Source organism: Bos grunniens, chromosome 3 (genome assembly GCF_055505025.1).
Source record: "Bos grunniens cultivar Pamir isolate PY7600 chromosome 3, Bosgru_T2T1.0, whole genome shotgun sequence".
NCBI classification, from domain to species: Eukaryota; Metazoa; Chordata; class Mammalia; order Artiodactyla; family Bovidae; genus Bos; species Bos grunniens.
The window spans coordinates 53,959,877-53,987,623 of record NC_141167.1 but is presented as its reverse complement, the minus strand read 5'-3'; the positions used below and the strand labels follow the sequence as shown (position 1 = coordinate 53,987,623).

The 27,747-nt window shown below is 36.9% G+C and overlaps 1 protein-coding gene across 6 annotated transcripts in view; it reads left to right on the top strand.

Annotated features, from left to right (window-relative positions):
• The window catches only part of PIGK (phosphatidylinositol glycan anchor biosynthesis class K), a 136,514-nt gene that overhangs the window by 86,325 nt on the left and 22,442 nt on the right, over window positions 1-27,747 (top strand). For 4 of the 6 annotated variants that reach the window (XR_015160286.1, XR_015160287.1, XM_086390650.1 and 1 more), the window contains one exon: window positions 266-350. Coding sequence is in view for 4 of the 6 variants with exons in the window: in XM_086390650.1 (XP_086246776.1) it covers window positions 266-350 (85 nt within the window). In the remaining 2 variants the exon portion in view is untranslated. Of the gene's footprint in view, window positions 1-265; window positions 351-14,719; window positions 14,799-27,747 lie in introns of all 6 variants that reach the window. The other 2 variants (XM_086390649.1, XM_086390651.1) reach the window with 1 other exon arrangement.

The window sequence follows — 27,747 nt, the reverse complement described above, 5'->3', positions numbered from 1 at the left end:
CTCAGAGTGAAAGACAGGATGAGACTATTATGTGATGTTAAGTAGTCTTATTAAATAGTAATTTTATGCAATCTGAATGTATATATGGTTGTATCATTTAAAAATTATCCTTAGATTATTTTTCATAGATTATTGACAAATACTGCTTATTTTACAATCTCAGATATATATATTTTTAATATAGTTCATATTTGATATGTTTAAGTATTTGCCATATTTACAAAAATATACTTTAGCTTTGTATTTTTTAATTTCTTTTTTCCAGCTATAAGAAAGACCAGATGGTTGAGGAACTAATGGAACCTCTGAAATACGCTGAACAACTTCCTGTAGCTCAGATAATACACCAGGTTTGCTTTCCATTTTTATTCTTTTGAAAGAAACAAGATTTTTAATCTCTGAAAAGTAATTGCTTTTGTTAGGTTTTTCAGAATCAATGTGCTATAGCTGAAAGGCATTCCAGGCTGTCTAGCCCTATTTAGACTCCACCTCTTACAGTTGGAAATCTCATTCAAAGCGCAGTATTAAAAGGCTACTTGCTGTTTAACAGTAGAATTCTTGCTTATATAAAATACAGGGTAGAATCAGAATTATCTTTTGTGCATTACTTAACAACAAGACTTAATTTCAGAGAACTTTCATTTGAACCATTGTATATGGTACTTGTTAATGACAAAGAAAATGCTGAAAAAATATCATTTGGTATAATTTCTTTGAGTAGCTAAAATGAGAAAGAAATCTTTCCCTACTTCTTCCACCCCACCCCATTATCAACCTTTGTAAAGTGTAATTCTAAATGTCATATGGGTAATTTTTTCATTTCCAATTATAATGACTCTATCATCCCTTCTACATTACTGTAATCTTAGAGAAGGCAGTGTGGTAAGTTTTTAAACTTTGATTTTGTACTGTAATTCTGACAGCATATAAAGTCCTCCCTGCTAGACCAGAATCTAAGAATTTTAAAAGAGGTTTGTTGATGAGAGTTATGGCCTATAGACCTACCATATTTATCAGAGGCTATAGATTATAGGAAATATTAAAAGCCCTTAAATGTCAGAATTTGTCAGAATTTTCACAAATGTTAATTACTATTGAGTCTTTCCATATGTCTTTGCCAATCAAAAGGATTTTTATTTAGCAGATACAGATTGATTATGAGTACCAGATTGAGTTTATTAAAAGAAACAGGCTTTTACTTTAAAATGTTGGCTATATAGATCTTTTCATGGATGTTAAAATTGAATATTAAAATTCTATGAGAAATTACAAAAAGTGGTCTAAAATTTGCCCACAGTCTATCTGTGGTTGGTAATCAGGTCCAGTTATATGTCAGGAATTCCCTGGTGTTGTCAGAGCTTAAATGACCTAACAGCCTGCAAATGTCACATTTAAAATTCTGTCTTCATGCCTGACTCTCAGCATAAATGAATTTAACAGCAGAGCAGGCAGCAAGTCAATATGTTCTTAACAGTAAGAGTGAGCAATGAAACAGTTTGTGGTTTGTTCAGAATAGGTAAATAGAATCTGTGCACAACACTTCACCTAGAATAAAATCTAAAATAGGAAACAAGAGTTAACCTTTAAGATGGTTGACCAGATGAAATGTCAGTCATATTTTTATAGCGTGAATGAACCAATAAACTGCTGTTATATACACTGTGTGAATTCAAAGATGAAAAACTTTTACCCTGGTCAAAATTTTTATGATGATATTCTTGGCATTATAAGAAGCTATATTAATTTTAACACTGAATTATAAAAAATTATAATGAAATTTTTATAGTACCTGAATTTATAAAATTTTTATTTTAAGATTCATGATAGGAATTTCTTTTTCTTTATATTGAATAAAATTAATTTTGTTCTCAAGGGGTAATCAGGAAAGATCATTTTTCCCCTTATTTCCCTTTATTGACAATACTACAAGTTTGAAACTGTTACAATTGTCTGTCAAGTATGTTGCTAGGAGTTCACTTATAAGTGAATTATTTGAAAGCCATTTTTTCCCCTAAAAGAATAGTAATGTATATAATAATTAGGTGCAGCCAATCCCATAAAACTTCAAAATATGTAATATATCTGTATTATAGTGTTATTGAAGTATATATTTAACCTCCACCTATAATAGTGTGTTTTTGTACTGTAAGTAACTGTTTTTCTTCTCATCTTGAGTCATGCTTTACCTATCTCTGTTTTGGAGTGTGTGTCATTCTTATTTGAAATAATGTTATTTATTCACATATCTTATCCTCTGTGTGCCCAGTCATTTCAGTTGTGTCTGACTCTTTGCAACCCCATGGACTGTAGCCCATAGGCTCCTCTGTCCATGGCATTCTTCAGGGAAGCTTACTGGAGTAGATTGCAATTTCCTCCTGCAGGGCATCTTCCTGAACCAGGGACCAAACCCATGTCTCTCGAGTCTCTTATGTCTCCTGCCTTGGTAGGTGGGTTTTTTTTACCACTAGTGCCACCATATCTTCTATTTGATCGTCTTTCTGGATGTCCTTGATTTCTTGATATTTTTTTCAGCATCTTGTCTTGTGCCATGTTTGCATATGTCTGAATGGATGGAGATATATATGTGTGTGTGTGTGTGCACAATGGTATAGTGAGAGCCAGAGCATCTCTTTTCCCTACCACCTAGGCATTAGAAGCCAGGGCACAGTTTAGAAAATGAGAGAGGAGGAGCCAGGCACAGGGCTTAAATTAACATGAAGAGCAACTCGAGAAATACCAGAGAGTGAGAGAGAGGAATGTATTTCAGTCATTTGAGTAATTAATTTCTTGTTTATATTACTTAAACTGTGTGTTACAATGAGGAGATAGATAAGATTTCAATATTGCCATTTTATACTGCCAAATTATTTACTTTTTTAGGTGTCCTAGCATACATGATTGCACATCTAGGAAATCCAAGACATTCAAGTTATAAGCAGTAGAAGTAAGAAGAGAATCTGGTGAGATAGTCAGACATAAGATGAATAAAACTGGTGCTTCTTTATATTTACAATAACTACACAAAATGGAAATGGGAAAAATGTTCTTTCACAATGAAGGGAACTATAAAATACTTAGGAAGTACATTTGGCAAGTAAACTATAGAACTTACAGCATAAGAATCATGGAAGCATACTACGTTTCATAAGCAGAAAGTTATACCAAATATTTGATGGGGCAGGGAACTTAATATCATAAAGTATAATTCTCCCAAATTAGCAGTTCTAATTAGAATAGAAGCAAGTTTTTTTTTTTTAATGTTAGAAAAAGAAAATGACCACATAGTTCATGTGGAAGAACAAATATCTAATAATAGACAAAGAAGGTATATAAAAGAAAACATAGCCTCTTGAATCATATAAATATGTATGGACAAAGGAATAGATAAATAGATTAATGGAATACAATGAAAGGCTGGATTTCAAACATTATTATAATTCATAGTAAGAAATACATTTTACATACATTGATGTATGTATGTGTTAAAAATTAGAAGTAAAAGTTTTATGAAACATTTACCCTCAGTACATGTGATGCACATTATTTTCTTTGTTTTCTTTTCAGTGTCAAATAAAACTTAACTGAATTGATTTCAAAAGCAAACAGTCCCGATCTGTGGCTTGAAAAAACCCTGAATAGAGAATTCAAAGAAAAAAATTTATGAGATTTGATCATTAAATATATATGATTAAGATTATAGTATTTCAATAGGAAAACAGCTTAATTTCAATTTCATACTATGTAATATAAAATAAATTTTGTATGAAGACTTAAAGTAAAATAAGATTTTAGAAGAAAGTTTCAGCAACTGCGTTTTTAATCTAAAGTAGGAAAGAACTTCTTAATGAACACAAAAATGCAGGAGATATGTTTGGCTCCATAAAAATTTAATATTTTATATATCAAAAGATACCACAACATTGAAACACTAAGGTTAGAATCAAAATAAGATCTTTGCAAAGAAGACAGTAGTGAATTGGTTAATATCACAAATATAAGCAGAATTCTTGAAAGTTTATAAAAGACAAAACAACTCAGTAGGAAAAAAAAGACAAAAGAAAAGCAGATCAGAGAAAAACAAACAGAAATGGCTAGTGAGTGAAAAGAAAGCCTAAAACTCATTAAGGAAGTGTACACATTACAAATTAAGTAAAATTATTGTATGCCCATCAAATTGGCAGAAATTAAAATCACACGTTGGAAAACAGTCTGGCAGTTTCTCAAAAGGTTAAGTGTAGATCTACCATATGACCCAATGATTCCAGCCTACATATGTAAAAACATGTATCCACACAAAAACCTGTACGTGAGCGGTCATAGCAATATTATTTATAATAGCCAGTAATTGGAAACATCACAGTGTTGATCAACTAATGGACAAATAAAATATATCCATACAGTGGGCCATTATTCAGTGATTAAAGGGGAATGAAGTACGGATACCTGTATACATGGGTGATCCTTGAAAACAGTGTGTTAAGTAAAAGTCTATCATAAAAGACCACATGTTGTATGGTTCTGTTTGTGTGAAATGTCTAGAATAGGCAGATCTATTATGGGTTGTCTAGAATGGGGATGAGGTGGGGGAATGAGGAATGACTTCTAAATGGGTATAGGGATTCTTTTTTTTTGAAGTGGTAAAAATGTTCTAAACTTGGTGGTAAGCATTGCAATTGTTGTTGTTAAGTTGTTAAGTTATGTCCAACTCTTTGCGACCCCATGGACTGCAACATGCCAGGCTTTGCTGTCCTTCTCTATCTCCCAGAGTTTGCTCAAACATACATCCATTAAGTTGATGATGCCATCCAACCATCTCATCCTCTGTCATCCCCTTCTCCTCTTGCTTTCAATCTTTCCTAGCAACAGTGTCTATTCCAATGAGTCAGCTCTTTATATCAGGTGGCCAAAGTATTGGAGCTTCAGCTTCAGCATCAGTCCTTCTGATGAATGTACAGGGCTGATTTCCTTTTAGGATTGACTGCTTTGATCTTGTTGCAGTCCAAGGGACTCTCAAGAGTCTTCTCCAGCACCACAGCTCGAAAGCATTGATTCTTCGGCACTCAGCCTTCTTTATGGTCCAGCTCTCACATCCATATGTGACTATGGAAAAACCATAGCTTTGACTATACAGACCTTTGTCAGCAAAAAAACGTCTCTACTTTCCAAGTTTAGGTTAGGTTTGTCATAGCTTTTCTTCCAAGGAGCAAGTGTCTTTTAATTTCATGGCCGCAGTCACTGTCTTCACAAATCTTGGAGCCCCAGAAGATAAATATCTGCCACTGTTTCCATTGTTTCTCCATCTATTTGCCATGAAGTGATGGAACCAAATGCATGATCTTAGTTTTTTGAATGTGCAGTTTTAAGCCAGCTTTTTTACTCTCCTCTTTTCACCTTCATCAAGAGGCTCTTTAGTTCCTCATTGATTTCTGCCATTAGAGTGGTATCATCTATATATCTGAGGTGGTTATTTCTCCCAGCAATCTGGATTCCATCTTGTGATTTATCCAGCCTAGCATTTCACATGATGTACTCTGCATAGAAGTTAAATAAGCAGGGTGATAGTTTAGTTCGTTCAGTTCAGTTCAGTCGCTCAGTCGTGTCCAGCTCTTTGCGACCCCGTGAATCACAGCACACCAGGCCTCCCTGTCCATCACCAACTCCCAGAGTTCACTCAAACTCATGTCCACTGAGTCACTGATGCCATCCAGTCATCTCATTCTCTGTCGTCCCCTTCTCCTCCTGCCCTCAATCCCTCCCAGCATCAGCGTCTTTTCCAATGAGACAACTATTCACGTGAGGTGGCCAGAATATTGGAGTTTCAGCTTCAGCATCAGTCCCTCCAATGAACACCCAGGACTGATCTCCTTTAGGATGGACTGGTTGGATCTCCTTGCAGTCCAAGGGACACTCAGAGTCTTCTCCAACACCACAGTTCAAAAGCATCAATTCTTCAGTGCTCAGCTTTCTTCACAGTCCAATTCTCACATCCATACATGACCACTGGAAAAACCATAGACGGACCTTTGTTGGCAAAGTAATGTCTCTGCTTTTGAATATGCTATCTAGGTTGGTCATAACTTTTCTTCCAAGGAGTAAGCGTCTTTTAATTTCATGGCTGCAGTCACCATCTGCAGTGATTTTGGACCCCAGAAAAATAAAGTCAGATACTGTGTCCAATGTTTCCCCATCTATCTGCCATGAAGTGATGGGACCGGATGCCATAATCTTCGTTTTCTGAATATTGAGCTTTAAGCCAACTTTTTTCACTCTCCTCTTTCACTTTCATCAAGAGGCTTTTTAGTTCCTCTTCACTTTCTGCCATAAGGGTGATGTCATCTGCATATCTGAGGTTATTGATATTTCTCCCAGCAATCTTGATTCCAACTTGTACTTCTTCCAGCCCAGCGTTTCTCATGATGTACTCTGAATATAAGTTAAATAAGCAGGGTGACAATATACAACCTTTACGTACTCCTTTTCCTATTTGGAACCAGTCTGTTGTTCCATGTTCAGTTCTAACTGTTGCTTCCTGACCTGCATATAGGTTTCTCAAGAAGCAGGTCAGGTGCTCTGGTATTCCCATCTCTTTCAGAATTTTCCACAGTTTATTGTGATCCACACAGTAAAGGCTTTGGCGTAGTCAATAAAGCAGAAATAGATGTTTTTCTGGAACTCTTTTGCTTTTTCGATGATCCAGTGCATGTTGGCAATTTGATCTCTGGTTCCTCTGCCTTTTCTAAAACCAGCTTGAACATCTGGAAGTTCATGGTTCACATTCTGCTGAAGCCTGGCTTGGAGAATTTTGAGCATTACTTTACTAGTGTGTGAGATGAGTGCAATTGTGCAGTAGTTTGAGCATTCTTTGGCATTGCCTTTCTTTGGGATTGGAATGAAAACTGACCTTTTCCAGTCCTGTGGCCACTGCTGAGTTTTCCAAATTTGCTGGCATATTGAGTGCAGCACTTTTACATCATCATCTTTCAGGATTTGAAATAGCTCCACTGGAATTCTATCACCTCCACTAGCTTTGTTTGTAGAGATGCTTTCTAAGGCCCACTTGACTTCACATTCCAGGATGTCTGGCTCTAGGTCATTGATCACACCTTCATGATTATCTGGGTCGTGAAGCTCTTTTTTGTACTATTCTTCTGTGTATTCTTGCCATCTCTTCTTAATATCTTATGCTTCTGTTAGATCCAAAGATGGTATGGACCATCTTTGCATGAAGTGAGCCCATCTTTGCATGAAATGTCCCCTTGGTATCTCTAATTTTCTTGAAGAGAGCTCTAGTCTTTCCCATTCTGTTGTTTTCCTCTATTTCTTTGCATTGATCGCTGAGGAAGGCTTTCTTATCTCTTCTTGCTGTTCTTTGGAACTCTGCATTCAGATGCTTATATCTTCCCTTTTCTCCTTTGCTTTTCACTTGTCTTCTTTTCACAGCTATTTGTAACGCCTCTTCAGATAGACATTTTACTTTTTTTGCATTTCTTTTCCATGGGGATGGTCTTGATCCCTGTCTCCTGTACAATGTCACGAACCTCCGTCCATAGTTCATCAGGCACTCTATCTATCAGATCTAGGCCCTTAAATCTATTTCTCACTTCCACTGTGTAATCATAAAGGATTTGATTTAGGTCATACCTGAATGGTCTAGTGGTTTTTCCTACTTTCTTCAATTTAAGTCTGAATTTGGCAATAAGGAGTTCATGATCTGAGCCACACTCAGCCCCCGGTATTGTTTTTGCTGACTGTATAGAGCTTCTCCATCTTTGGCTGCAAAGAATATAATCAGTCTGATTTCGGTGTTGGCCATCTGGTGATGTCCATGTGTAGAGTCTTCTCTTGTGTTGTTGGGAGAGGGTGTTTGCTATGACCAGTGCACACTCTTGGCAAAACTCTATTAGCCTTTGCCCTGCTTCATTCCATATTCCAAGGCCAAATTTGCCTGTTACTCCAGGTATTTCTTAACTTCCTACGTTTGCATTCCATTCCCCTATAATGAAAAGGACATCTTTTTTGGGTGTTAGTTCTAAAAGGTCTTGTAGGTCTTCACAGAACCATTCAACTTCAGCCTCTTCAGCGTTACTGGTTGGGGCATAGACTTGGATTACTGTGATATTGAATGGTTTGCCTTGGAAACGAACAGAGATCATTCTATCGTTTTTGAAATTGCATCTAAGTATTGCATTTTGGACTCTTTTGTTGACCATGATGGCTACTCCATTTCTTCTAAGAGATTCCTGCCCACAGTAATAGATATAATGGTCATCTGAGCTAAATGCACCCATTCCAGTCCATTTTAGTTTGCTGATTCCTAAAATGTCGACGTTCACTCTTGCTATCTCCTGTTTGACCACTTCCAATTTGCCTTGATTCATAGACCTAACATTCCAGGTTCCTATGCAATGTTGCTCTTTACAGCATCGGACCTTGCTTCTGTCTACCAGTCACATCCACAACTGGGTATTGTTTTTGCTTTGGCTCCATCCCTTCTTTCTTTCTGAAGTTATTTCTCCACTGATCTCCAGTAGCATATTGGGCACCTACCAACTCGGGGAGTTCCTCTTTTAGTATCCTATCATTTTGCCTTTTCATACTGTTCATGGGGTTTTCAAGGCAAGAAAACTGAAGTGGTTTGCCATTCCCTCTCCAGTGGGCCACATTCTGTCAGACCTCTCCACCATGACCCTCCCATCTTGGGTGGCCCCACACAGCATGGCTTAATTTCATTGAGTTAGACAAGGCTGTGGTCCGTGTGATCAGATTGGCTAGTTTTCTGTGATTATGGTTTCAGTGTGTCTGCCCTCTGATGCCCTCTCGCAACACCTACCGTCTTACTTGGGTTTCTCTTACCATGGATGTGGGATATGTCTTCACGGCTGCTCCAACAAAGCACAGCCACTGCTCCTTACTTTGGACGATGGGTATCTCCTCACTGGCTGCCCCTCCTGACCTTGAACGTGGAGTAGCTCCTCTCGGCCCTCCTTTGCCTGCTCAGCTGCTGCTCCTTGGACGTGGGGACAGTATACAGCATTGATATACTCCTTTCCAGATTTTGTACCAGCCTTTTGTTCCATGTCCAGTTCTGTTGCTTCTTGACCTGCATACGGGTTTCTCAGAAGGCCGGTAAGGTGGTCTCGTATTCCCATCTCTTGAAGAATTTCCCACAGTTTGGTGTGAATTGCACAGTCAAAGCTTTAGCCTAGTCAGTGAAGTAGAAGTAGATGTTTTTCTGGAATTCTCTTTCTTTTTCTATGATCCAACAGGTGTTGGCAATTGACCTCTGGTTCCTTTGCCTTTTTTAAATCCAGCTTGTACATCTGGAAATTTTTGGTTCATGAACTGTTGAAGCCTAGCTGGAAGGATTTTGAGCATTACCGTGGTGGCATGTGAAATGAGTGCAGTTGTATGGTAGTTTAAACATTCTTTGGCATTGCATAGCTCTGAATATACCAAAACCATTGCATCTCAGTGCAGTGATATTTGCAGCAGTCTTGCTTTTGGCCACAACAAATTGGAAATGATGTGAATGCCCCTCAGCATAGTTGCTTTATAGTGTGGATGATTTTCAGAAGTCACAGTCAGTAGAGCAAATACATGTTTTCTGTATTTTCTTATTATTGGATTTATTTTTTTTTTAAATCAACCTCTTATCCCTCCTCTTCTTTCAGCCTAATGGTAGAAAATTTAGTCACTCTCACCTAGAGTTTTCTTCCTTTTCCACTCCTTCCTGGTATGATGGAATCACAGCTTAGGTAGTAGTGGGCAGTGACATGGCTTCATGGTACTGGGAGATTCAAGGTGTTCCTTCCTTGAGATGTAGTGTTATATTGTATAGGTTTGGATTGGTATCTGTCTTTTCTGATAGCTGCCGAGTCAGCCAAGTGCACAGTACACCTGTTAATGCTTTACATATCGTCTCTCCACGTTGTTGTATAGCTCTGGCAGTGTTAAAGGAAGAGAACAGAGTAGATGTCATTCCTTCCTATTCCTTTCCTCTGTTCTCTATCCTGTTTTGACTTCCTCACTTCTTTTTGCCCCCTTTCCCCCATTTTCCTCTATTTCGTTCTTGTAAACTGAAGTTGTTTGAATTCTCCCAAATGTTGTTGAGTGGTGTTAGTATTTTCATTGGAAATTGAATTAAGTGTAGTGTCTGATACATAGTAGACACTGGACATAGTAGACACTGGAGAAGGATGGTGACCTTTGTTGAATTTAGGAGTCTTTGACATGCTGACTAAGAAGAAATGTAAGTGAAGGGTTTTCTAAAGGTCACAAAAAGAGTTTACTGCAGACTATTTATGACACTTCGGTTCCTTTCATGACCAACAGTGGTAGTATTTATTTAATGTTTCTGAGTAGGTAGGCAAATTGTAGGTTTCATTATATTAACAATTCAGACAATCTAGTGGTCTTGCAACAACAGCAAGAAAACCCATAAGTTGCATGGGATAGTGTAAATTGCAAATACTGATGAAAGGACCATTATTTTATGTGAAAATACAACTAATCCTCTTAAAGATTTATAAAGTTAGGACATAAAATATTGTGAAAAATAGAAAAACACATACAAAAGAAAGTGGTTTGGTTAACCTTGCGTGCTTATGTTGATAATTTTTCTTTTAGGAAGATTATTTTTTCTTTTAATCTGTTTACCAGGAAGACAGGTACAGAACTATCTCACTGAGACATGTATGGAGAGATGTGGATGATTTTCCTATATAAGTAATTTTACATTTATTTCAGAGATGTTAATTTTACAATTAAACCACTTTAAAAAATAACTTAAATTTACTATTAAGATTTGAAATATGTGACTATACTATGGTACTTTTGTGGAAAGTTTGTATTTTTTGTTCTTTGTGAAAAGAATTGCATACAGATGGGTTAGAAAACATTTTTCTTTCTTTCCTGTTTTTAATTGGTAGGTTCGTGTTACTTTAATTTGTAAACATAAAAAATAGATTAGCACCATGTAGAATTTATTGAATTATAAAATAGTGACAAGCAGGGATTAAAAAAAAACAGACACAAGTTTTTGAAAAATTAATATGTAGTTAAGAGTAGTATAAGCTAGAATCAAGATTGCCAGAAGAAATATTAATGACCTCAGATATACAGATGACACCAGCATTATGGCAGAAAGCAAAGAGGAACTAAAGAGCCTCTTGATGAAAGTAAAAGAGGAGAGTAAAAAGCTGGCTTGAAACTCAATATTCAAAAAACTAAGATCGTGGCATCCAGTTCCATCATTTCATGGCAAATAGATGGGGAAACCATGGGAAAAGTAAAAGTTTTATTTTCTTGGGCTCCAAAATCACTGCAGATGGTGACCGCAGCCATGAAATTAAATGACGCTTTCTCCTTGGAAGAAAAGCTCTGACCAACCTAGACAGCATATTAAAAAGCAGAGACATTACTTTGCCAACAAAGGTCCGTCTAGTCAAAGCTATGGTTTTTCTGTAGTCATGTATGCATGTAAGAGTTGGCTAAAGAAAGCTGAGCGCCGAAGAATTGATGCTTTTGAACTGTGGTGTTGGAGAAGAGTCTTAAGAGTCCCGTGGACAACAAGGAGATCAAACCAGTCAATCCTAAAGGAAACCCCTCCTGGATATTCATTGGAAGGACTGACGCTGAAGCTGAAGTTCCAATACTTTGGCCGCCTGATTCAAAGAACTGACTCATTTGAAAAGACCGTGATACTGGGAAAGATTGAAGGCAGGAGGAGAAGGGGATGACAGAGGATGAGATGATTGGATGGCATCACTGACTTGATGGACATGAGTTTGAGCAAACTCCAGGAGTTGGTAATGGACAGGGAAGCCTCGCATGCTGTAGTCCATGGGGTCGCAAAGAGTTGGACACGACTGAGCGACTGAACTGAACTGAACTAGGAGTAGTATATCAATCTCAAACACAATTGTTACTAATCTTCCTTTTTTAAAAAAGTGATATATTTTAGAAATGTACTGGAAAAATGAAAAGATCAGTAATTAATGTATAATTTACCATAACACTTTTTCTTTAGTATCATCTAGTTAGGTATGTGTTTTATTTTTTGAAATTTTGTGTCAAGAATCAATTTTAGTTAGCTCTGCCAAATATTAAAATATTTAGGCTTGTACTATTTAGGTATACAAAGTGGTACTGATAAAACAATGTAGGTAAGTCCTAAGTGCAGAATAGATCTGAGCAGAGTAGATAATATAAATCACTTAGCTAGCCTAGAAACCCCACTATGCATTTGGATTATATAAATGATAAAGATGACACCACAAATCAGTGAGAAAATAAAGAATTGTTCAGTAAATGATGCTGGGACAGTTAAGTCTTTGGGAGGGGCAGCAGAGACTAGATTCTTGATTTATAACTTTTGGAAAAAGTAGATGCTAATTGGATTATAGATCAATGCAAAAAATGAGACCTGTCAAAACTATATATTCGTAAATATTTTTGGTAAGGAATTTCTAAGGGAAAATCATGGCAAAAGCTTTAAGGAAAATCCATATATTTGACTTTGTAAAAATATAAAATTTATGTACATCAAAACAAAAAGGCAAATATCAAAGTGGAAAACTATTTTCCTCACAGAATTGACATCTTTTTATATAAAGAGCTTTTACAAAGCGATAACAAACCTAACACTCCAGTGGAAAAGGAGCAAAGAACTTCATACAGACAGACCTCATACATACAGACAGACCTGAAATAAAAATAACTAATAAGCTGACGAAAACATTAATATTCATTAATGATCTAAGAATTATTCATCTCAACCTTAAAAATTAAAAAAAAAATTTCCCATTTAAATATCTCTTACATTAGCAAAACTATGAAAAGTAAGTAATACTCAGTAACAACAAAGCACATAAACTATTGGAGAGGAGTGTTAATTGGTAGGGACAGTGTGGTAATTTTTACTAAAATTTATAAATTATGAGCTATTTAAACATGGCTAATTGAACGCATGTCTATTCTCCTTCCTGAAAAACCCTACCCAAATGACAGTAAAGATATAAAAATATATAAATACCGTAAAACAAAGAAAATGGAGGAGTAGAAAATAGCAGATGAGAGGCACCAAAATTGGAAGAAGAAAAGAAGAAAATTAGTTGAATAAATGGTAATCAGCTTAGTGGAGTGGACAAGCTATACCCTAATTTTCATCATGAGGGAGATCTCTGAGAACAAGCCATTTGTATTGTAGAACCTGGGAAAGCAGACACCAGACACCTCAAAGGTTGTGTGCAAAGAAGAACTCCCTGTGCCCTTCTCCTGTTTAATTTACAAAACACTGGTGTCAGGCTTATATTCTATCAGGCAGAAGACTGGAGAGTTCCTCCCTGAAGATACTGCTGCTGCTAAGTCCCTTCAGCCGTGTCCGACTCTGTGCGACCCCATAGACGGCAGCCCACCAGGCTCCCCCGTCCCTGGGATTCTCCAGGCAAGAACACTGGAGTGGGTTGTCATTTCCCTCTCCAATGCATGAAAGTGAAAAGTGAAAGTGAAGTCGCTCAGTCGTATCCGACTCTTAGCGACCCCATGGACTGCAGCCTGCCAGGCTCCTCCGTCCATGGGATTTTCCAGGCAAGAGTACTGGAGTGGGGTGCCATTGCCTTCTCCAACTAGCCTAATAGAAAAAAATGGTGTATTGTGACATTTGCAGGACCCCAGTTTAACAGCCCAGTCCCAGTCTGTTCACCTCATTGGTAAGCCCCGTGGTTGGTAAGTGCTGTTAATGCATAAAGTCTTATGATCAGTGTGTTTTATTTCCTTACTCTTGAGATACAACCAAGGATCATTAAACTTTTGGAGAATTCTTTATTATGGAAGGCAAAGCTCAAAATAAGCAAATGGATAAAGGGAACTTAGCAAATATAGACAAAGACAGGAATAGGAGAAAACAGTACTAACAGCAACCACTACTACCACCACCATTTCAGAAAGCTGCTGCTGCTGCTGCTAAGTCGCTTCAATGAGAAGGTATTTTATTTAGGAAGCAGGGTGAAAGTGAAGTTGCACAGTTGTGTCCGACTCTTTGCGACCCCATGGACTGCAGCCTCCCAGGCTCCTCCATCCATGGGATTTTCCAAGCAAGAGTACTGGAGTGGGTTGCCATTTCCTTCTCCAGGGTATCTTCCTGACGCAGGGAGTAAACCCGGGTCTCCGGCATTGCAGGCGGACGTTTTATCCTCTAAGCCAAATAGGAAGCAGGGTACTGTACACAAAAAGGAATATGCAGAAAACAAGGTCTTAAGAGCTCTTAGAAATTAAAACTATATGACTAGAAATAAAAATTTCACTAGAAAATTTTGAATGCAAAGTTGAGGAATCTCTTAAGAGACAGAACAAAAAGAGAAGGAAAATCAGAGATAAAGGATGAGAAAATTCAATTAATACATTGTAGACAATTCTGTATGAGTCTCACATTTCTACATATCTTATGAGCAGAAGCACTGCCAGGCTTTTTAAAAATTATTTATTTTTATTTATTTGTTTATGGCTGTGCTGGGTCTCCTTGCTGCACATGGGCTTTCTCTAGTTGCAGCGAGTGGGGCTATCTTTGTTGCATGGCACAGTCTTCTCGTGGTGGTGGCTTCTCTTCTTGGGGAGCACAGTAGTAGTTGTGGTGCGTGGGCTCAGTAGTTGCAGCTCGTGGACTCTAGAGCAAGGGCTCGGGGGTTGAGGTGCGGGGGCTTAATTTCTCCATGGTTTACAGAATCTTCCCAGACCAGGGATTGAACCTGTGTTCCTGTTCCCTGCATTGGCAGGTGGATTCTTAACCACTAGACCACCAGGTAAGTCCCACACTGACAAACTTTTACTCTGGATTATTTTGGCAAAGATGTTTGTCTTGTGAACAGTATTGGAAGATAGAGATAGTGACTCATTTAGATTTGTTTGCTATCACAAAGATAATGTCTCTCTCACAGGCAAAGATTAGACAGATTTATTGCAGCTTGTTATAAAAGACTTGGGATTTTCTAGGTTGGGGATTCGTTGTCTGTTACATAAACCTACTGTGTGCATAGTCATTACCAAGGTCTGCCACTGCATTGTCCCCATGGGACTTGGGGACAAAAAGAACTGGCACACATGTGAAACTCATGTAGCTTATGAGTAATAAAGTACTTTGTCTCTGATTTAGGAGTCCCATGTCTTCTGCCAGTAACCATGAAACTGTTGTAGGCCAGCTTGTTATCTTGGAAGCAGGGTAAAATTTCAGAACCGTCACAGTTTCGGACAATAATTCGTGAGGTCCAACATGTGACTAATGAAAAGTATTGGAAAAAGAAGACAGAAAGAAAAAATAAAGGGAAAGCTATATTAAAGAAATAATGCAAGAATATGTTTCCAGAACTCGGGTTTGCTAAGAAACAAATAGACCCCATCCAAGGAACATTAGTTTGAAATTTGAGAACAATAAAAAGTAAAAAGAAGGCCCTAAAAGCTTCCAGAATGAAAAAAAAAAAGAGGCCACGATCAAAAGAATAAAACATCTTTTGACCACAATCAGAAGAATTAGAGGAAGGAGAATTGGAAATGAAGTAGTAATGTCACCGTTATTTTTTTGTTATAAAGCTCATGTTGCTCGTTAGTTTCTAAAAGAATGTTCAGGCAGTGCTTTGCTACTGCTGCTGCTGCTGCTAAGTACCTTCAGTCGTGTCCGACTCCGTGCGACCCCAGAGACGGCAGCCCACCAGGCTCCCCCATCCCTGGGGTTCTCCAGGCAAGAACACTGGAGTGGGTTGTCATTTCCTTCTCCAATGCATGAAAGTGAAAAGTGAAAGTGAAGTTGCTCAGTCGTGTCCGACTCTTAGCGACCCCATGGACTGCAGCCTACCAGGCTCCTCCGTCCATGGGAGTTTCCAGGCAAGAGTATTGGAGTGGGGTGTCATTGCCTTCTCCAAGTCTTTACTAGATATAAAAATTTACTAAAGATAAAAATTAAATGAAAAAAAGCCAATGAAATCATGTTATTACTTTGAAAAGATAGACAAATTTGGTAACACAGACTAAGATAATAAAAGAAGAAAATTATCAAAATCAAGAATGAAGAGGGAGCATCACTACAACCCCTTTAGAAATCAAAAGAATTATAAATAAAGTTTATAAAGACCTTTTTCCAACAAATTTTAGATAACTTAGATGAAATGGACAAATTCCTAGAAAAATTCAAATATTAAAACTGGTCCAAAAATAAGTAGAAAAGCTTAAATAGATTTTCAAGTTAGGCAATTGAATTTATAAATTAAAATTTTAGCACAAAGAAAAGTATGGACTCTGATGGCATGGCTGGTGAATTCTGTCAAACATTTAAGTAAAAAATGGTATACAGTCACAGAAAACTGAGGAGGAGAAAACACTTCCTAACTTACTTTATGAGGTTAGAGTTGTTGTTGCTCAGTTGCTAAGTCATATCAAACTCTTTGTGACCAATGGACTGCAACACAACAGGCTTCCCTGTACTTCATCATCTCCCAGAGTTTACTCAAATTCATGTCCATTGAGTTGGTGACACTGTTTAACCATTTCATCCTCTGCCGCCCTCTTATCCTTTTGCCTTCAGTCTTTCCCAGCATCAGGGTTTTATCTATTAAGTCAACTCTTCACATCAGGTAGCACAGTCCAAGGGACTCTCAAGAGTCCAGCACCACAATTCGAAAGCATCAATGAGGTTAGTGTACCCTGATACCAAATACATCACAAGAGAAGAAAATCACAGATCAGTATCTCTCATGAAGGTAGACACAAAACCATAGCAATGTTGGCAGAGGAACAAGAGACAACTTGTATACAATCAAATATCTAGTCTATGGCGAAGCCAAGATTTGAACCTGGACATGTTAGCACTGCAGGCCTTCATACCGGTGAGTATCCTGTGCTATGAAAGCAGCAAAGATATGGTATAAACTCTGTAAGTACGAACTGAATTTTAAACCTCCAATGAATCTGTTCTTGGTCCTGATGATTATTGTCCTCACTTGTGAAATTAAATTTATCTTGCTGTCTCAGCTTGTTTCTATATTAAATAAGCATAAATATGCATGATTTGAACATCTTGATTAGACATCTTTTAGTAGATGGTTTCCTGGAATTTAAGATATGTGAGAGATTCATTCTGGGAATCAACATCATGAAACAATTTTATCTTTATTAATTCAAGACCCTTTACTAAGGCAAAGGCTATGTGTAAACAAAGGCTCAAACCTGTGTATTGTTTAAAAAACTTTAACTTTCGCATATTTTGTCTTGACAGAGATACATGATCCACTGTTTTCCCCACTGTGTTCTTATCCATATTCCAGGCTTTCCCTGGATCCCACTGTTTCAGTTATAAGTCTTCTTATAAATCCTTTAATATTTTAATAAGATTAGTAGATTGCAAAATCTATATTTTTTAATGCATCTCTGCAGGGTTCATAATGATGATATAGTGTAACCCATTTTCTTTCATTCAGACAAGCTACCCAAAAGATTACTATAGAGCTATATATATCCATTGAAGATTCAGTTTACTGGGAAGAAATACTGCACTGTGTCCTCATAGGCCTTGGCTTATAACATGGAAGTCTGTTTTGCAAAATTTTATTTCATCTATGCTTTGTTGTTCCTTTTAAATCCTAGAGGTAATTTTCTTTTCTAGTACAACCAATCCATATAGTTTCCTGGTATGTCCATTGTTGTGCTTTGTGGGTACTCTTGGCATTTGAGTGAGACTGTTCTTTCATTGTACAAGACTGGACTGTGTATCACAGGGCTGTTGGCATCCTGGTCTTTCCAAACACTGGTTTCCGTGAGTACTTCTCACTCACTGTGATACCAAACAATGCACTCGCCTTTTCTGAACTCCTCCCATCCCATGGAGGGTAATACTGCCCCATGTTGAGTACCACTGCAGGTAATTATTTGCAGTGTTTGCCAATAAAACCTTTTATCGGTATGCTCTAGTCTCTTAATCTTATAATGTAATATTTAAAATATGTATAATTGAGAACCTCTTCTCACTTTGCTGCATTCTCAGATGTTGTCTTAGATGCTGCAGTTCTAGCTTCTGTCATGTGACATGTATTTGGACAGTTTTTTAGTTCTGTCCTTGTTTGTGATAGCTCTTCATCTTGTTTTACTCTAGCTATTTTGACATGTTTATGTTTTTCTATTCTAGTAATGCCTGCCTCATTATAGCTAAACTTTACTAAAGGTTGACTGAAAAGTCTATCAAGTAGAAAACTTCGGACAGTTTCTCTTTTAAATTGTGCCTATTGAATTATCAATACCTGGAAACTCATAAAAAGACAGCATCCATAGAACTCTCCCTGCCTAGGGACTGACTGAGATTGTTTTAAATTCCTACAGTGTTTTCCCTAATTGTAGACTTTAAAACTGAAGTCTAGTGAAAAATAATATACTGCTTATTTATTTTCAAATTACAAGACAAGTAATGGAAATTACACTGCTTGAAGGTCATGTGTTATTCCTTTAATATCACCTGGAATATGATTTTACATTCATATAAGTTAATCTCAGATTTCATATTATAACTTATGAGACCTGCTTCCCAAAATGTCACTTTTCAAGGCATACATGAAACTGTAAAGCTATTTGAAAATAGTAATCAATATTTCAGTACTGATATTTCATTAACTTTATGTAAGTTTGAAAAATTCTGTCTACCTACAAATTTGTCATATAGTTCCTGATATATTAAATTTCTGTATTAGGAATGAAAAGTTTAAGCCTCATTAGTCTGTTAAGTATTCCAGAATAAAAACAAACAGATACCAGTTTTCACCAAAATTGAAAAGATTTTGAAAATGAGAATAGTTGGTATTGGTGAAGAGGCAGTGAGATAAGCATGTTCTTAAATTGCTAATGGGAATGTAAGTTAATACAGCTTTTTTGAAAAGTAGTTTGTTAGTGTGTGTGTATTAATAACCAATAATAGTAATTCCACTCCACCTCTAGGATTTTATTCAGAAGAATTAAAATAAAACAGAAAGATTTATGTTTAAAACTGTACAGTTCATTAGCATTTCTTAGGTCACAGCATAATGTAATAAGGTGGACTGGGATTGAATCCAATCTCCACCATTTAATAGCTATCTAGTCTTGGACAAGTCTCTTAATCTTTCTTTTGCAAGTTATGTATTGGAAATATGATGATGATGATGCCAATGACAATAACAGAAGCAACAGTGAAGACATTGACAGCTTCATCTGGGTTAAATGCTGCTGAATAAATCTAATTAGGCTTCTTACCAATTTTCAATTACAGATGTTCCAAATATTTGCTATAGTCTCTATGCCTCTTCCCCACTTCTATCTGCTTTCCTGTTCAGCTTATGACTTAGCCTCCTAAGTCTTGAGAAAATTAGACGAAAACACCTTCAGTGTACCTTCCCGTACTTTCAAACTTATTTGTGTTGTCACAAGTCTTATCTTTTTTGTCCGTCTGAAAGGAAGAAGTGTGTGAATTATACCATAGAAAACCTTGCTTACATCGTTCCATCTATCATGCCTTTCTCTCTTTTCTTTACACTTTCCATTCCTGATTTAGATGTTTTTAGTCCTTAAAAAAAGTCATCCTCAATCCTGCTGTAACCAAACTCAACAATAGAGAAACAAACAATGCATTTTAGAAATGAGCAAAGGACTTGAATAGACATTAGTCAATAGGGAAATGCAAACCAGAACTACAGTGAGATAATCTCTTCATACCCATTACAATGGCGATTATCAAAAAGCCAGACAAGGATGAGTGCTAGAGAGGATGTGGGGAAGTTGGAACCCTTGTATACTGTTAGTGGAGATGTAAAATGATACAACCACCATAGAAAATAGTACAGTGGTTCCTCAGAAAAAAAAAACAAAATAATTATTATATTATCCTTTCTACTTGTGACTACAAACTCCAGAGAATTAAAAGCAGGGATTTGAACAGATTTTGTAACCCAGTGTCTATAGCAGCATTGTTCATAATAGCCAAAAGATAGAAACAACCCAAATGTCCACTGACAAAAAAATGGATAAACAAAATATGTCATATATATAAAATGGTGTATTATTTAGCCTTAAAAAGGAAGGAAATTCTGAAACATACTGAACCTAGAAGACTTCATACTAAGTGAAATGTTAAACACAGATGTACAAATACTATATGATTCCATTTACATGAGGTACCAGGAATGGTCACAGAATACCAAGAATAGACACAGAAAATAGAACAGTGATTTCTAGGAGCTGAGGGAGGAGGGGCTGTGCAATTACTGTTTAATGGGTATAGAGTTTCAGTTTGGGACGATGAAAAAGTTCTGGAGATGGATGGTGGTGATGGTTGCACAATTGTGTGAATGTACTTAATGCCACTGAATTCTATTCCTAAAAATGGTTAAAATGGCAAATTTTGTGTGTATTTTACCATAATAAAAAAAGTCAACTGCCACTCTTTATTTCTTCGCTGCCTTATTTTTCCCTCAATCTACTTTATTCTAGTTTGTACTCTAGCAAATGCTCTGCACCTGTTCTTGCAAAATGTACTAAAATGTCCTAATTTTCACATCATCCTAATTTTTAAAAAAAACTTATTTGTGATATTTAGGTCTCTGAAACCTTTTTTCTTTGCTTTTGGACCAACCATCACTGTGTACTGGTTTTCCTTCAATCTTTCTGATCATTTCCTTTGAAAATCTTTTGCTGTTATCTTCCTAGACATATCTCTAGGATTCTGTCCCTGTTACAAATTCCTGCTGGACCCCCACTTCCTACTGTTCAGTGTATCATAATGGTTTTCAAATATTGCTTATATGCAAGTAACCCCCAAATATCTTTGTCTTCCTCTTGAGTTACAAAACAACATCTTATTGCCTGTAAGGTATCTCCATCTGGGTCTCCAACACATTGTCTAAAACTGAATTCACCCCTTTCTTAAATGGTTCTTCTGTTAGGTTTTATATCTTAATGCCACTGTATTCTCAATAACATTGGCTCAGACTCTTGGGCTTTTTTTTTTTTTCTGTCTCTCCTCCCTTCATCCCTCCCTCCTCTCCTTCCGTTTCATATTCTCTTCCCCTCACAGTATTCATATATAATTAGTTTTTAGTTGCTGTTCTGTCCCTTAAATGTGTCTTAAGTCCATTTACTCCTTTCCATATTCAGGGGGCACCTGCAAACCGGTGTAAAACCTCATGTTTCACAGTTAATTGTAATCATCGTCATCAGATAATAATTATCATTGAAAAAGTTGTCTTTCCCATTTTATGCATAGATTAAACTGAGATTCAAAATGGTTTAATTAACTTGCCTAAGATCTTTCATCTTGTAAGTGGCAAAGCCAGAATTTGGATATAGTTCTGTTTGACCTTAAAATCCTTCATCTTAACATAGTTATAGTTCCTCTGGCCAACCTTGTGAGTTCTTGTAAAAGGAACTTTGTCCCCAGGAAATGTAATGAATAAGGTATCAACAGATGTAATTCATATTTTGTTTAATTAGGACCATATTTTGAAAGAACTGAATGTCAACAGAGTTCATTCAGTATTCAGCACATGAGTATCTATTTATTTAGAAACTGGCCTAAAGAGAATCACCCTCCTTTTAATTCTGTTCCTGCTTTCCTTCTCCCAGTTGTCCTTGGCTCCCAAATGACAACTTTAGATAAGATAGAGATCTGAGGGGATGTGGGTCGTGAGTGGTAGGAGAATGCGCTTAACTTTACTCATGTAAAACTGTACCTATAGTTGACTCACTAGAAAAGTTTCTTCTATGTTATCACCTAATCTGAGGATCTATATTTAGTTCAGAAAGTTTAGCAATATTAAGGATTTTATAGACTTTTGTGAGCTACCCTGATAATATAACAACCATTTATAATGTGATTTTCAAAAACATCTTCCATAGAGTTGACGGTAGACAGGACATTTGTGATAGAATTTATTTCCTGTTTGCCTGTACTTTCTCTCTTCTTCACCACTGAAGGCAGCCTGATAGATAGTGGTTTGTTCAAAGTTGTTAAGAAAAATGAGTGTCAGTGATCTCGAATGATCTCCATCTTGCATGAGTGGACCTTGAATACTTGAGAATTAGCTATACACAACTAAATTAAACAGTCAGCAATTAAATCAAGTAGACAAATATACATTTCTTTCACAAGTAAGGAATAGTTCATCACATTTAGAAAATAAACATCCCTAATGAATGTTAGTCATTTGACCTTTTGTATTGTTTTGAATGTTAAGATCTTGGTAGTAATTAACCTTACTCCCTTTGCATTACAGCTTTATTATCTTAATTACTAAGACAAAAGGCTTTCAGAAGAGTTTTTGATTCTTCATAGAAAATATAATTTTTTCTTTTAGACTATTTTGTATGAATAGTAAAGACTTGTTAAATGTATTTTATAATGGGTTTTTATTTTATTATAATAACATACTGTGAGATAATCATAATGGCAGCTTTCAATGTCTTAAAATTCATTGTAATTTTGTAAGTGTGCCAAATGAAGAATGTCTTTGTTTTCTGTATTCCATTGTATCAAATGTATCACAAAACTTATGGTATATTCTTAGATTTTCTGACAGTGTTTGTCTTAACAATGTGTAAACCAGGGTATTAGGGGCATAAATGTGCTTTGGTGGAGGATTGTTGGGCCCTGAGGCAAAAAGTACTGGAAGCAAGGAGATGGGCCATTTTCCACCTCTGGAAAAAGTGATGTGCTCCTTGGCTAGTTCCCTAGCTGGGTATTTGTATCTACTTTTTCAATAGAAATATGTACATGAGGAAGAAAAAGTACATTATACAGTGAAGAAAATAACAACCAGATCACTCATGCTCATTGTATCGTATGCATCTAGTAGGAAGATTTTAATTTGCAGTACAATAAGGTAAATTAACATTTTAGTTAAAAAAAAAATACATTGTTGCTTTTATCAGTAGCGGTTATGTGCCTATCCTGATAAACTTGACAGCATGTGAACTCAAGGATCCACCAAAGGCAGTACTGGAAGTGCCGTGGCAAAAGGAGAATATGAAACAGGAGGATCTCTTCTTAGAAACTGGCTGTTTGGATACAGACATCTAAAAATACAGTGTCCTTCAGCTTAATGCTGTGTACTTGGCAGTAGTTACTGACCAGCAACAGATCAAAATAGTGTGACTAGGAGTTATTTAATCTGTCATCTAAATTGACCTGAAATCACCTTAATGTGCTTCCCAATAAGAGTTGAGATTATCATTCACTTTACAATGGGTATATTCATGTCAGAAAAGCCATATTTAGTATTAAGGAATCAATAAGTTAGTTACAGATTTGTAACATTCAAGATTAACTTTCATTTCATTGTGCTAATCATGTTTGGTGAGTAATTAGTGTAGTATATTTCCGTTATAGTTTCTGATAACATTTATATAGGCACAGGTTTCTTTCAAAGATTATTTTTACTGTGGTCTGCACTCAGATGTATTTACCAGTGCCTGATCAACATACTCAGTTTTTAAATTTTATTTGTGTATCTTTTTTTATTTACCAAGGTAATTAATACCTTGTAAAAAGAGAATAGTATCCATTTTACCTAATTTTGGTTAACTAAGACATTTCACGATGGTGTGATCACTCACTTAGAGCCAGACATCCTGGAATGTGAAGTCAAGTGGGCCTTAGAAAGCATCACTACGAACAAAGCTAGTGGAGGTGATGGAATTCCAGTTGAGCTATTTCAAATCTTGAAAGATGATGCTGTGAAAGTGCTGCACTCAATATGCCAGCAAATTTGGAAAACTCAGCAGTGGCCACAGGACTGGAAAAGGTCAGTTTTCATTCCAATCCCAAAGAAAGGCAATACCAAAGAATGCTCAAACTACTGCACAATTGCAGTCATCTCACACACTAGTAAAGTAATGCTCAAAATTCTCCAAGCCAGGCTTCAGCAATACATGAACCGTGAACTTCCAGATGTTCAAGCTGGTTTTAGAAAAGGCAGAGGAACCAGAGATCAAATTGCCAACATGCACTGGATCATCGAAAAGCTAGAGAGTTCCAGAAAAACATCTATTTCTGCTTTATTGACTATGTCAAAGCCTTTGACTGTGTGGATCACAATAAACTGTGGAACATTCTGAAAGAGATGGGAAACCCAGACCACCTGACCTGCCTCTTGAGAAATTTGTATGCAGGTCAGGAAGCAACAGTTAGAACTGGACATGGAACAACAGACTGGTTCCAAATAGGAAAAGAAGTACGCCAAGGCTATATATTGTCACCCTGCTTATTTAACTTATACACAGAGTACATCATGAGAAACACTGGGCTGGAAGAAGCACAAGCTGGAATCAAGATTGCTGGGAGAAATATCAATAACCTCAGATATGCAGATGACACCACCCTTATGTGAGAAAGTGAAGAGGAACTAGAAAGCCTCTTGATGAAAGTGAAAGAGGAGAGTGAAAAAGTTGGCTTAAAGCTCAACATTCAGAAAACGAAGATCATGGCATCTGGTCGCCTCACTTCATGGGAAATAGATGGGGAAACAGTGTCAGACTTTATTTTTTGGGGCTCCAAAATCACTGCAGATGGTGACTGCAGCCATGAAATTAAAAGACGCTTACTCCTTGGAAGGAAAGTTATGACCAACCTAGATAGCATATTCAAAAGCAGAGACATTACTTTGTCAACAAACGTCCGTCTAGTCAAGGCTATGGTTTTTCCAGTGGTCATGTATGGATGTGAGAGTTGGACTGTGAAGAAAGCTGAGCGCCGAAGAATGGATGCTGTTGAACTGTGGTGTTGGAGAAGACTCTTGAGAGTCCCTTGGACTGCAAGGAGATCCAACCAGTCCATTCTAAAGGAGATCAGTCCTGGGTGTTCATTGGAAGGACTGATGCTAAAGCGGAAAATCCAGTACGTTAGCCACCTCATGCGAAGAGTTGACTCATTGGAAAGGACCCTGATGCTGGGAGGGATTGGGGGCAGGAGGAGAAGGGGATGACAGAGGATGAGATGGCTGGATGGCATCACCGACTCGATGGACATGAGTTTGAGTGAACTCCGGGAGTTGGTGATGGACACGGAGGCCTGGCGTGCTGCAGTTCATGAGGTCACAAAGAGTTGGACATGACTGAGCGATTGAACTGAACTGAACTGAAGACATTTCTAGTTTAAAATGTGCCAGTAGAGATTTAATTTTGTAGAATAAACATATTTACTTTTAGATAGTGTTATTAAGTCTATAAAGATTGCTAGAGAGATGTAATAATTATAAATGGATATATTAGGCACTAATTATATATTTTACATATTTTGTTTTGCTAAATAACTATATCTGTTATATCTAAAATTGTCGAAGTTTGTGATAGATTTAACTGACATTTTAGCAATCAATTTTTAAGATTTTCACACTTACTTCTTTCCTGGTACATCTCAACTGTTTCTGACAAAAATAAAATAGTAACTATAATAACTATAATCATTAGCATTCAACTAATGTAGAAGTAGAAAAGGACTGTTTCAAAATGTTAATTAAGCCATTTATAAGGCCTTTGTCCTTGGAAAAGTTGTTACAAGCAGAGTATGGGAGAAATAATTATAAGATTTGTTTTTGTTTGCAAATATGTCAAATGTTTCTATAATGACTATCATGACTAAATATGACTGCTTTTGTTAAAAATACTGTGTCAAACTTTAGAAAGTTTATTGTAAAAGAAATTTAGTTTCTAATTTTTAGGTGCAAACAAATGATATTCAAAAAATTAATTTGACTGAAATTAACTATTTCTCTGAATAATGGCTTCTTTTAAGCACAAAGGTAGGGTTCCTGATTTGTACTTCAGACTATATATTTTGAATGCGGAAGAACACTTACAAGCATTGTAATGATTGTTTTGGAAGAATAACATTACAGAAGTTACCAAAATTCTGCCAAAAACACGGAGTTGGAATTTAACTTTTCCTTAAAGTGTTAGTCACTCAGTCGTGCCCAACTCTTTGCAACCCCGTGGCCTAAAGCCCGCCAGGCTCCTCTGTCCTTGGAGTTCTCTAGGCAAAAATACTGCAGTGGGTTGCCATTTCCTTCTCCAGGGGATCTTCCTGACCCAGGGATCGAACCTGGGTCTCCTGCATTGCAGAAAAGTAACAAAAACCCATTATAGTAATTTTCAATTTTTTTCCCTCAAGTATTTACCCATTTAGAAATAGTTGTATAACTGGAAACAAGCATTATTTATTATTGGTGTATTATTGAGGATTTTGTCTTTGTTTTTTTTGTCTTTTTTGGTAGAGAATAAAATTAATTAGATGTACTTTTTGGAAGTTGGGAATTTTTGAATTAAGTTGTTGACACTTTTCTTAACAGAATTAGAAACTTTTCCTCATGGTTTGAAATTAAAAGGTAATATAAGAGTATGCTGATTTTGCACTGCTTTCTTAGATTCATGTTATCTTAATGTTAAAAAAATCTTCTAGATTCTTAAAAATCTATGCAAGCCTTGCTTGTCTTAGATGGCATCTCACCAAAATGTTGTTCACTCAGTCGTAGAAAAGTCCTCTCATACTCCCCAGAGCAACCTGTTCTTTCTTTGAACTGCTTGTTGGAAAATTTTCTTATATCTAATTGGGAACAATCTCTTATGCTTTCCACCCCTTCATTTTAGTTTTCACACTGAAGGCTACATAAAACAAGTCTAGTCCAGGTGGCATCTGCCAGCCATCATCAGATATTTGAAAAGGTACTACTTTTCTCCTCAACTTTCCAAGAAGATTCTGTTTCAAGGAAGACATTGCTGTGTCATGGAAAGACCGTGGTCTTTTAATTGAGCAGGACTAAGTTCAAACTAAGTGGGCTAATTAATAATTTTGTTACTTTGGATGATTTACTTACCTCTTTTACTCTAGTTTTTATCATAACATGGGGTTAAAACTTTCAATGAAGAATTGTTACAAGATAATGTGTCCAGAGCACTTGGCACATTCTTGACACTGAACAAATGTTGGTTGTTTACAGATGTTGACTCTCTTCTCTTCTTCCTTTCCCTTTCCACCTGCCCTCATCTGTATTTAGGAGAATGTATTTAAGAGCATGATTATTTTATTGAGGCAGAGAATGTGTTAAAGAAATGATAGGAATCACTTAGTTACTAACAGTTGGGAGGAATAGGCCCAAACTACACCTTTCCATGTATCCATTAAGTTTTACTGAATGAAGAAACCATTGATCCATGTATCTGACTGGTGAAACTGTGTGTACATGTAGAAAAACTCAACGAGAATACAACTAGATGGTACACATAAATAATGAGAAATTTTGGGAGTGTGCACCTGTTTCATTTTTTTCTGTAAAAGATACGTGGCTTCTTTACCAACTGAGCTATCTGCTGCTGCTAAGTCACTTCAGTTGTGTCCAACTCTGTGCGACCCCATAGACGGCAGCCTACCAGGCTCTCCCATCCCTGGGCTTCTCCAGGCAAGAACACTGGAGTGGGTTGCCATTTCCTTCTCCAATGCATGAAAGTGAAAAGTGAAAGTGAAGTCGCTCAGTTGTGTCTGACTCTTTGCGACCCCATGGACTGCAGCCTACCAGGCTCCTCTGCCCATGGGATTTTCCAGGCAAGAGTACTGGAGTGGGGTGCCATTGCCTTCTCCGAACTGAGCTATCAGGGAAGCTCAAAATGAAAGTTGCTCAGTTGTGTCCATCTCTTTGTAACCCCATGGACTACACAGTCTGTGGAACTCTCCGGGCTAGAACACTGGAGTGGGTAGCC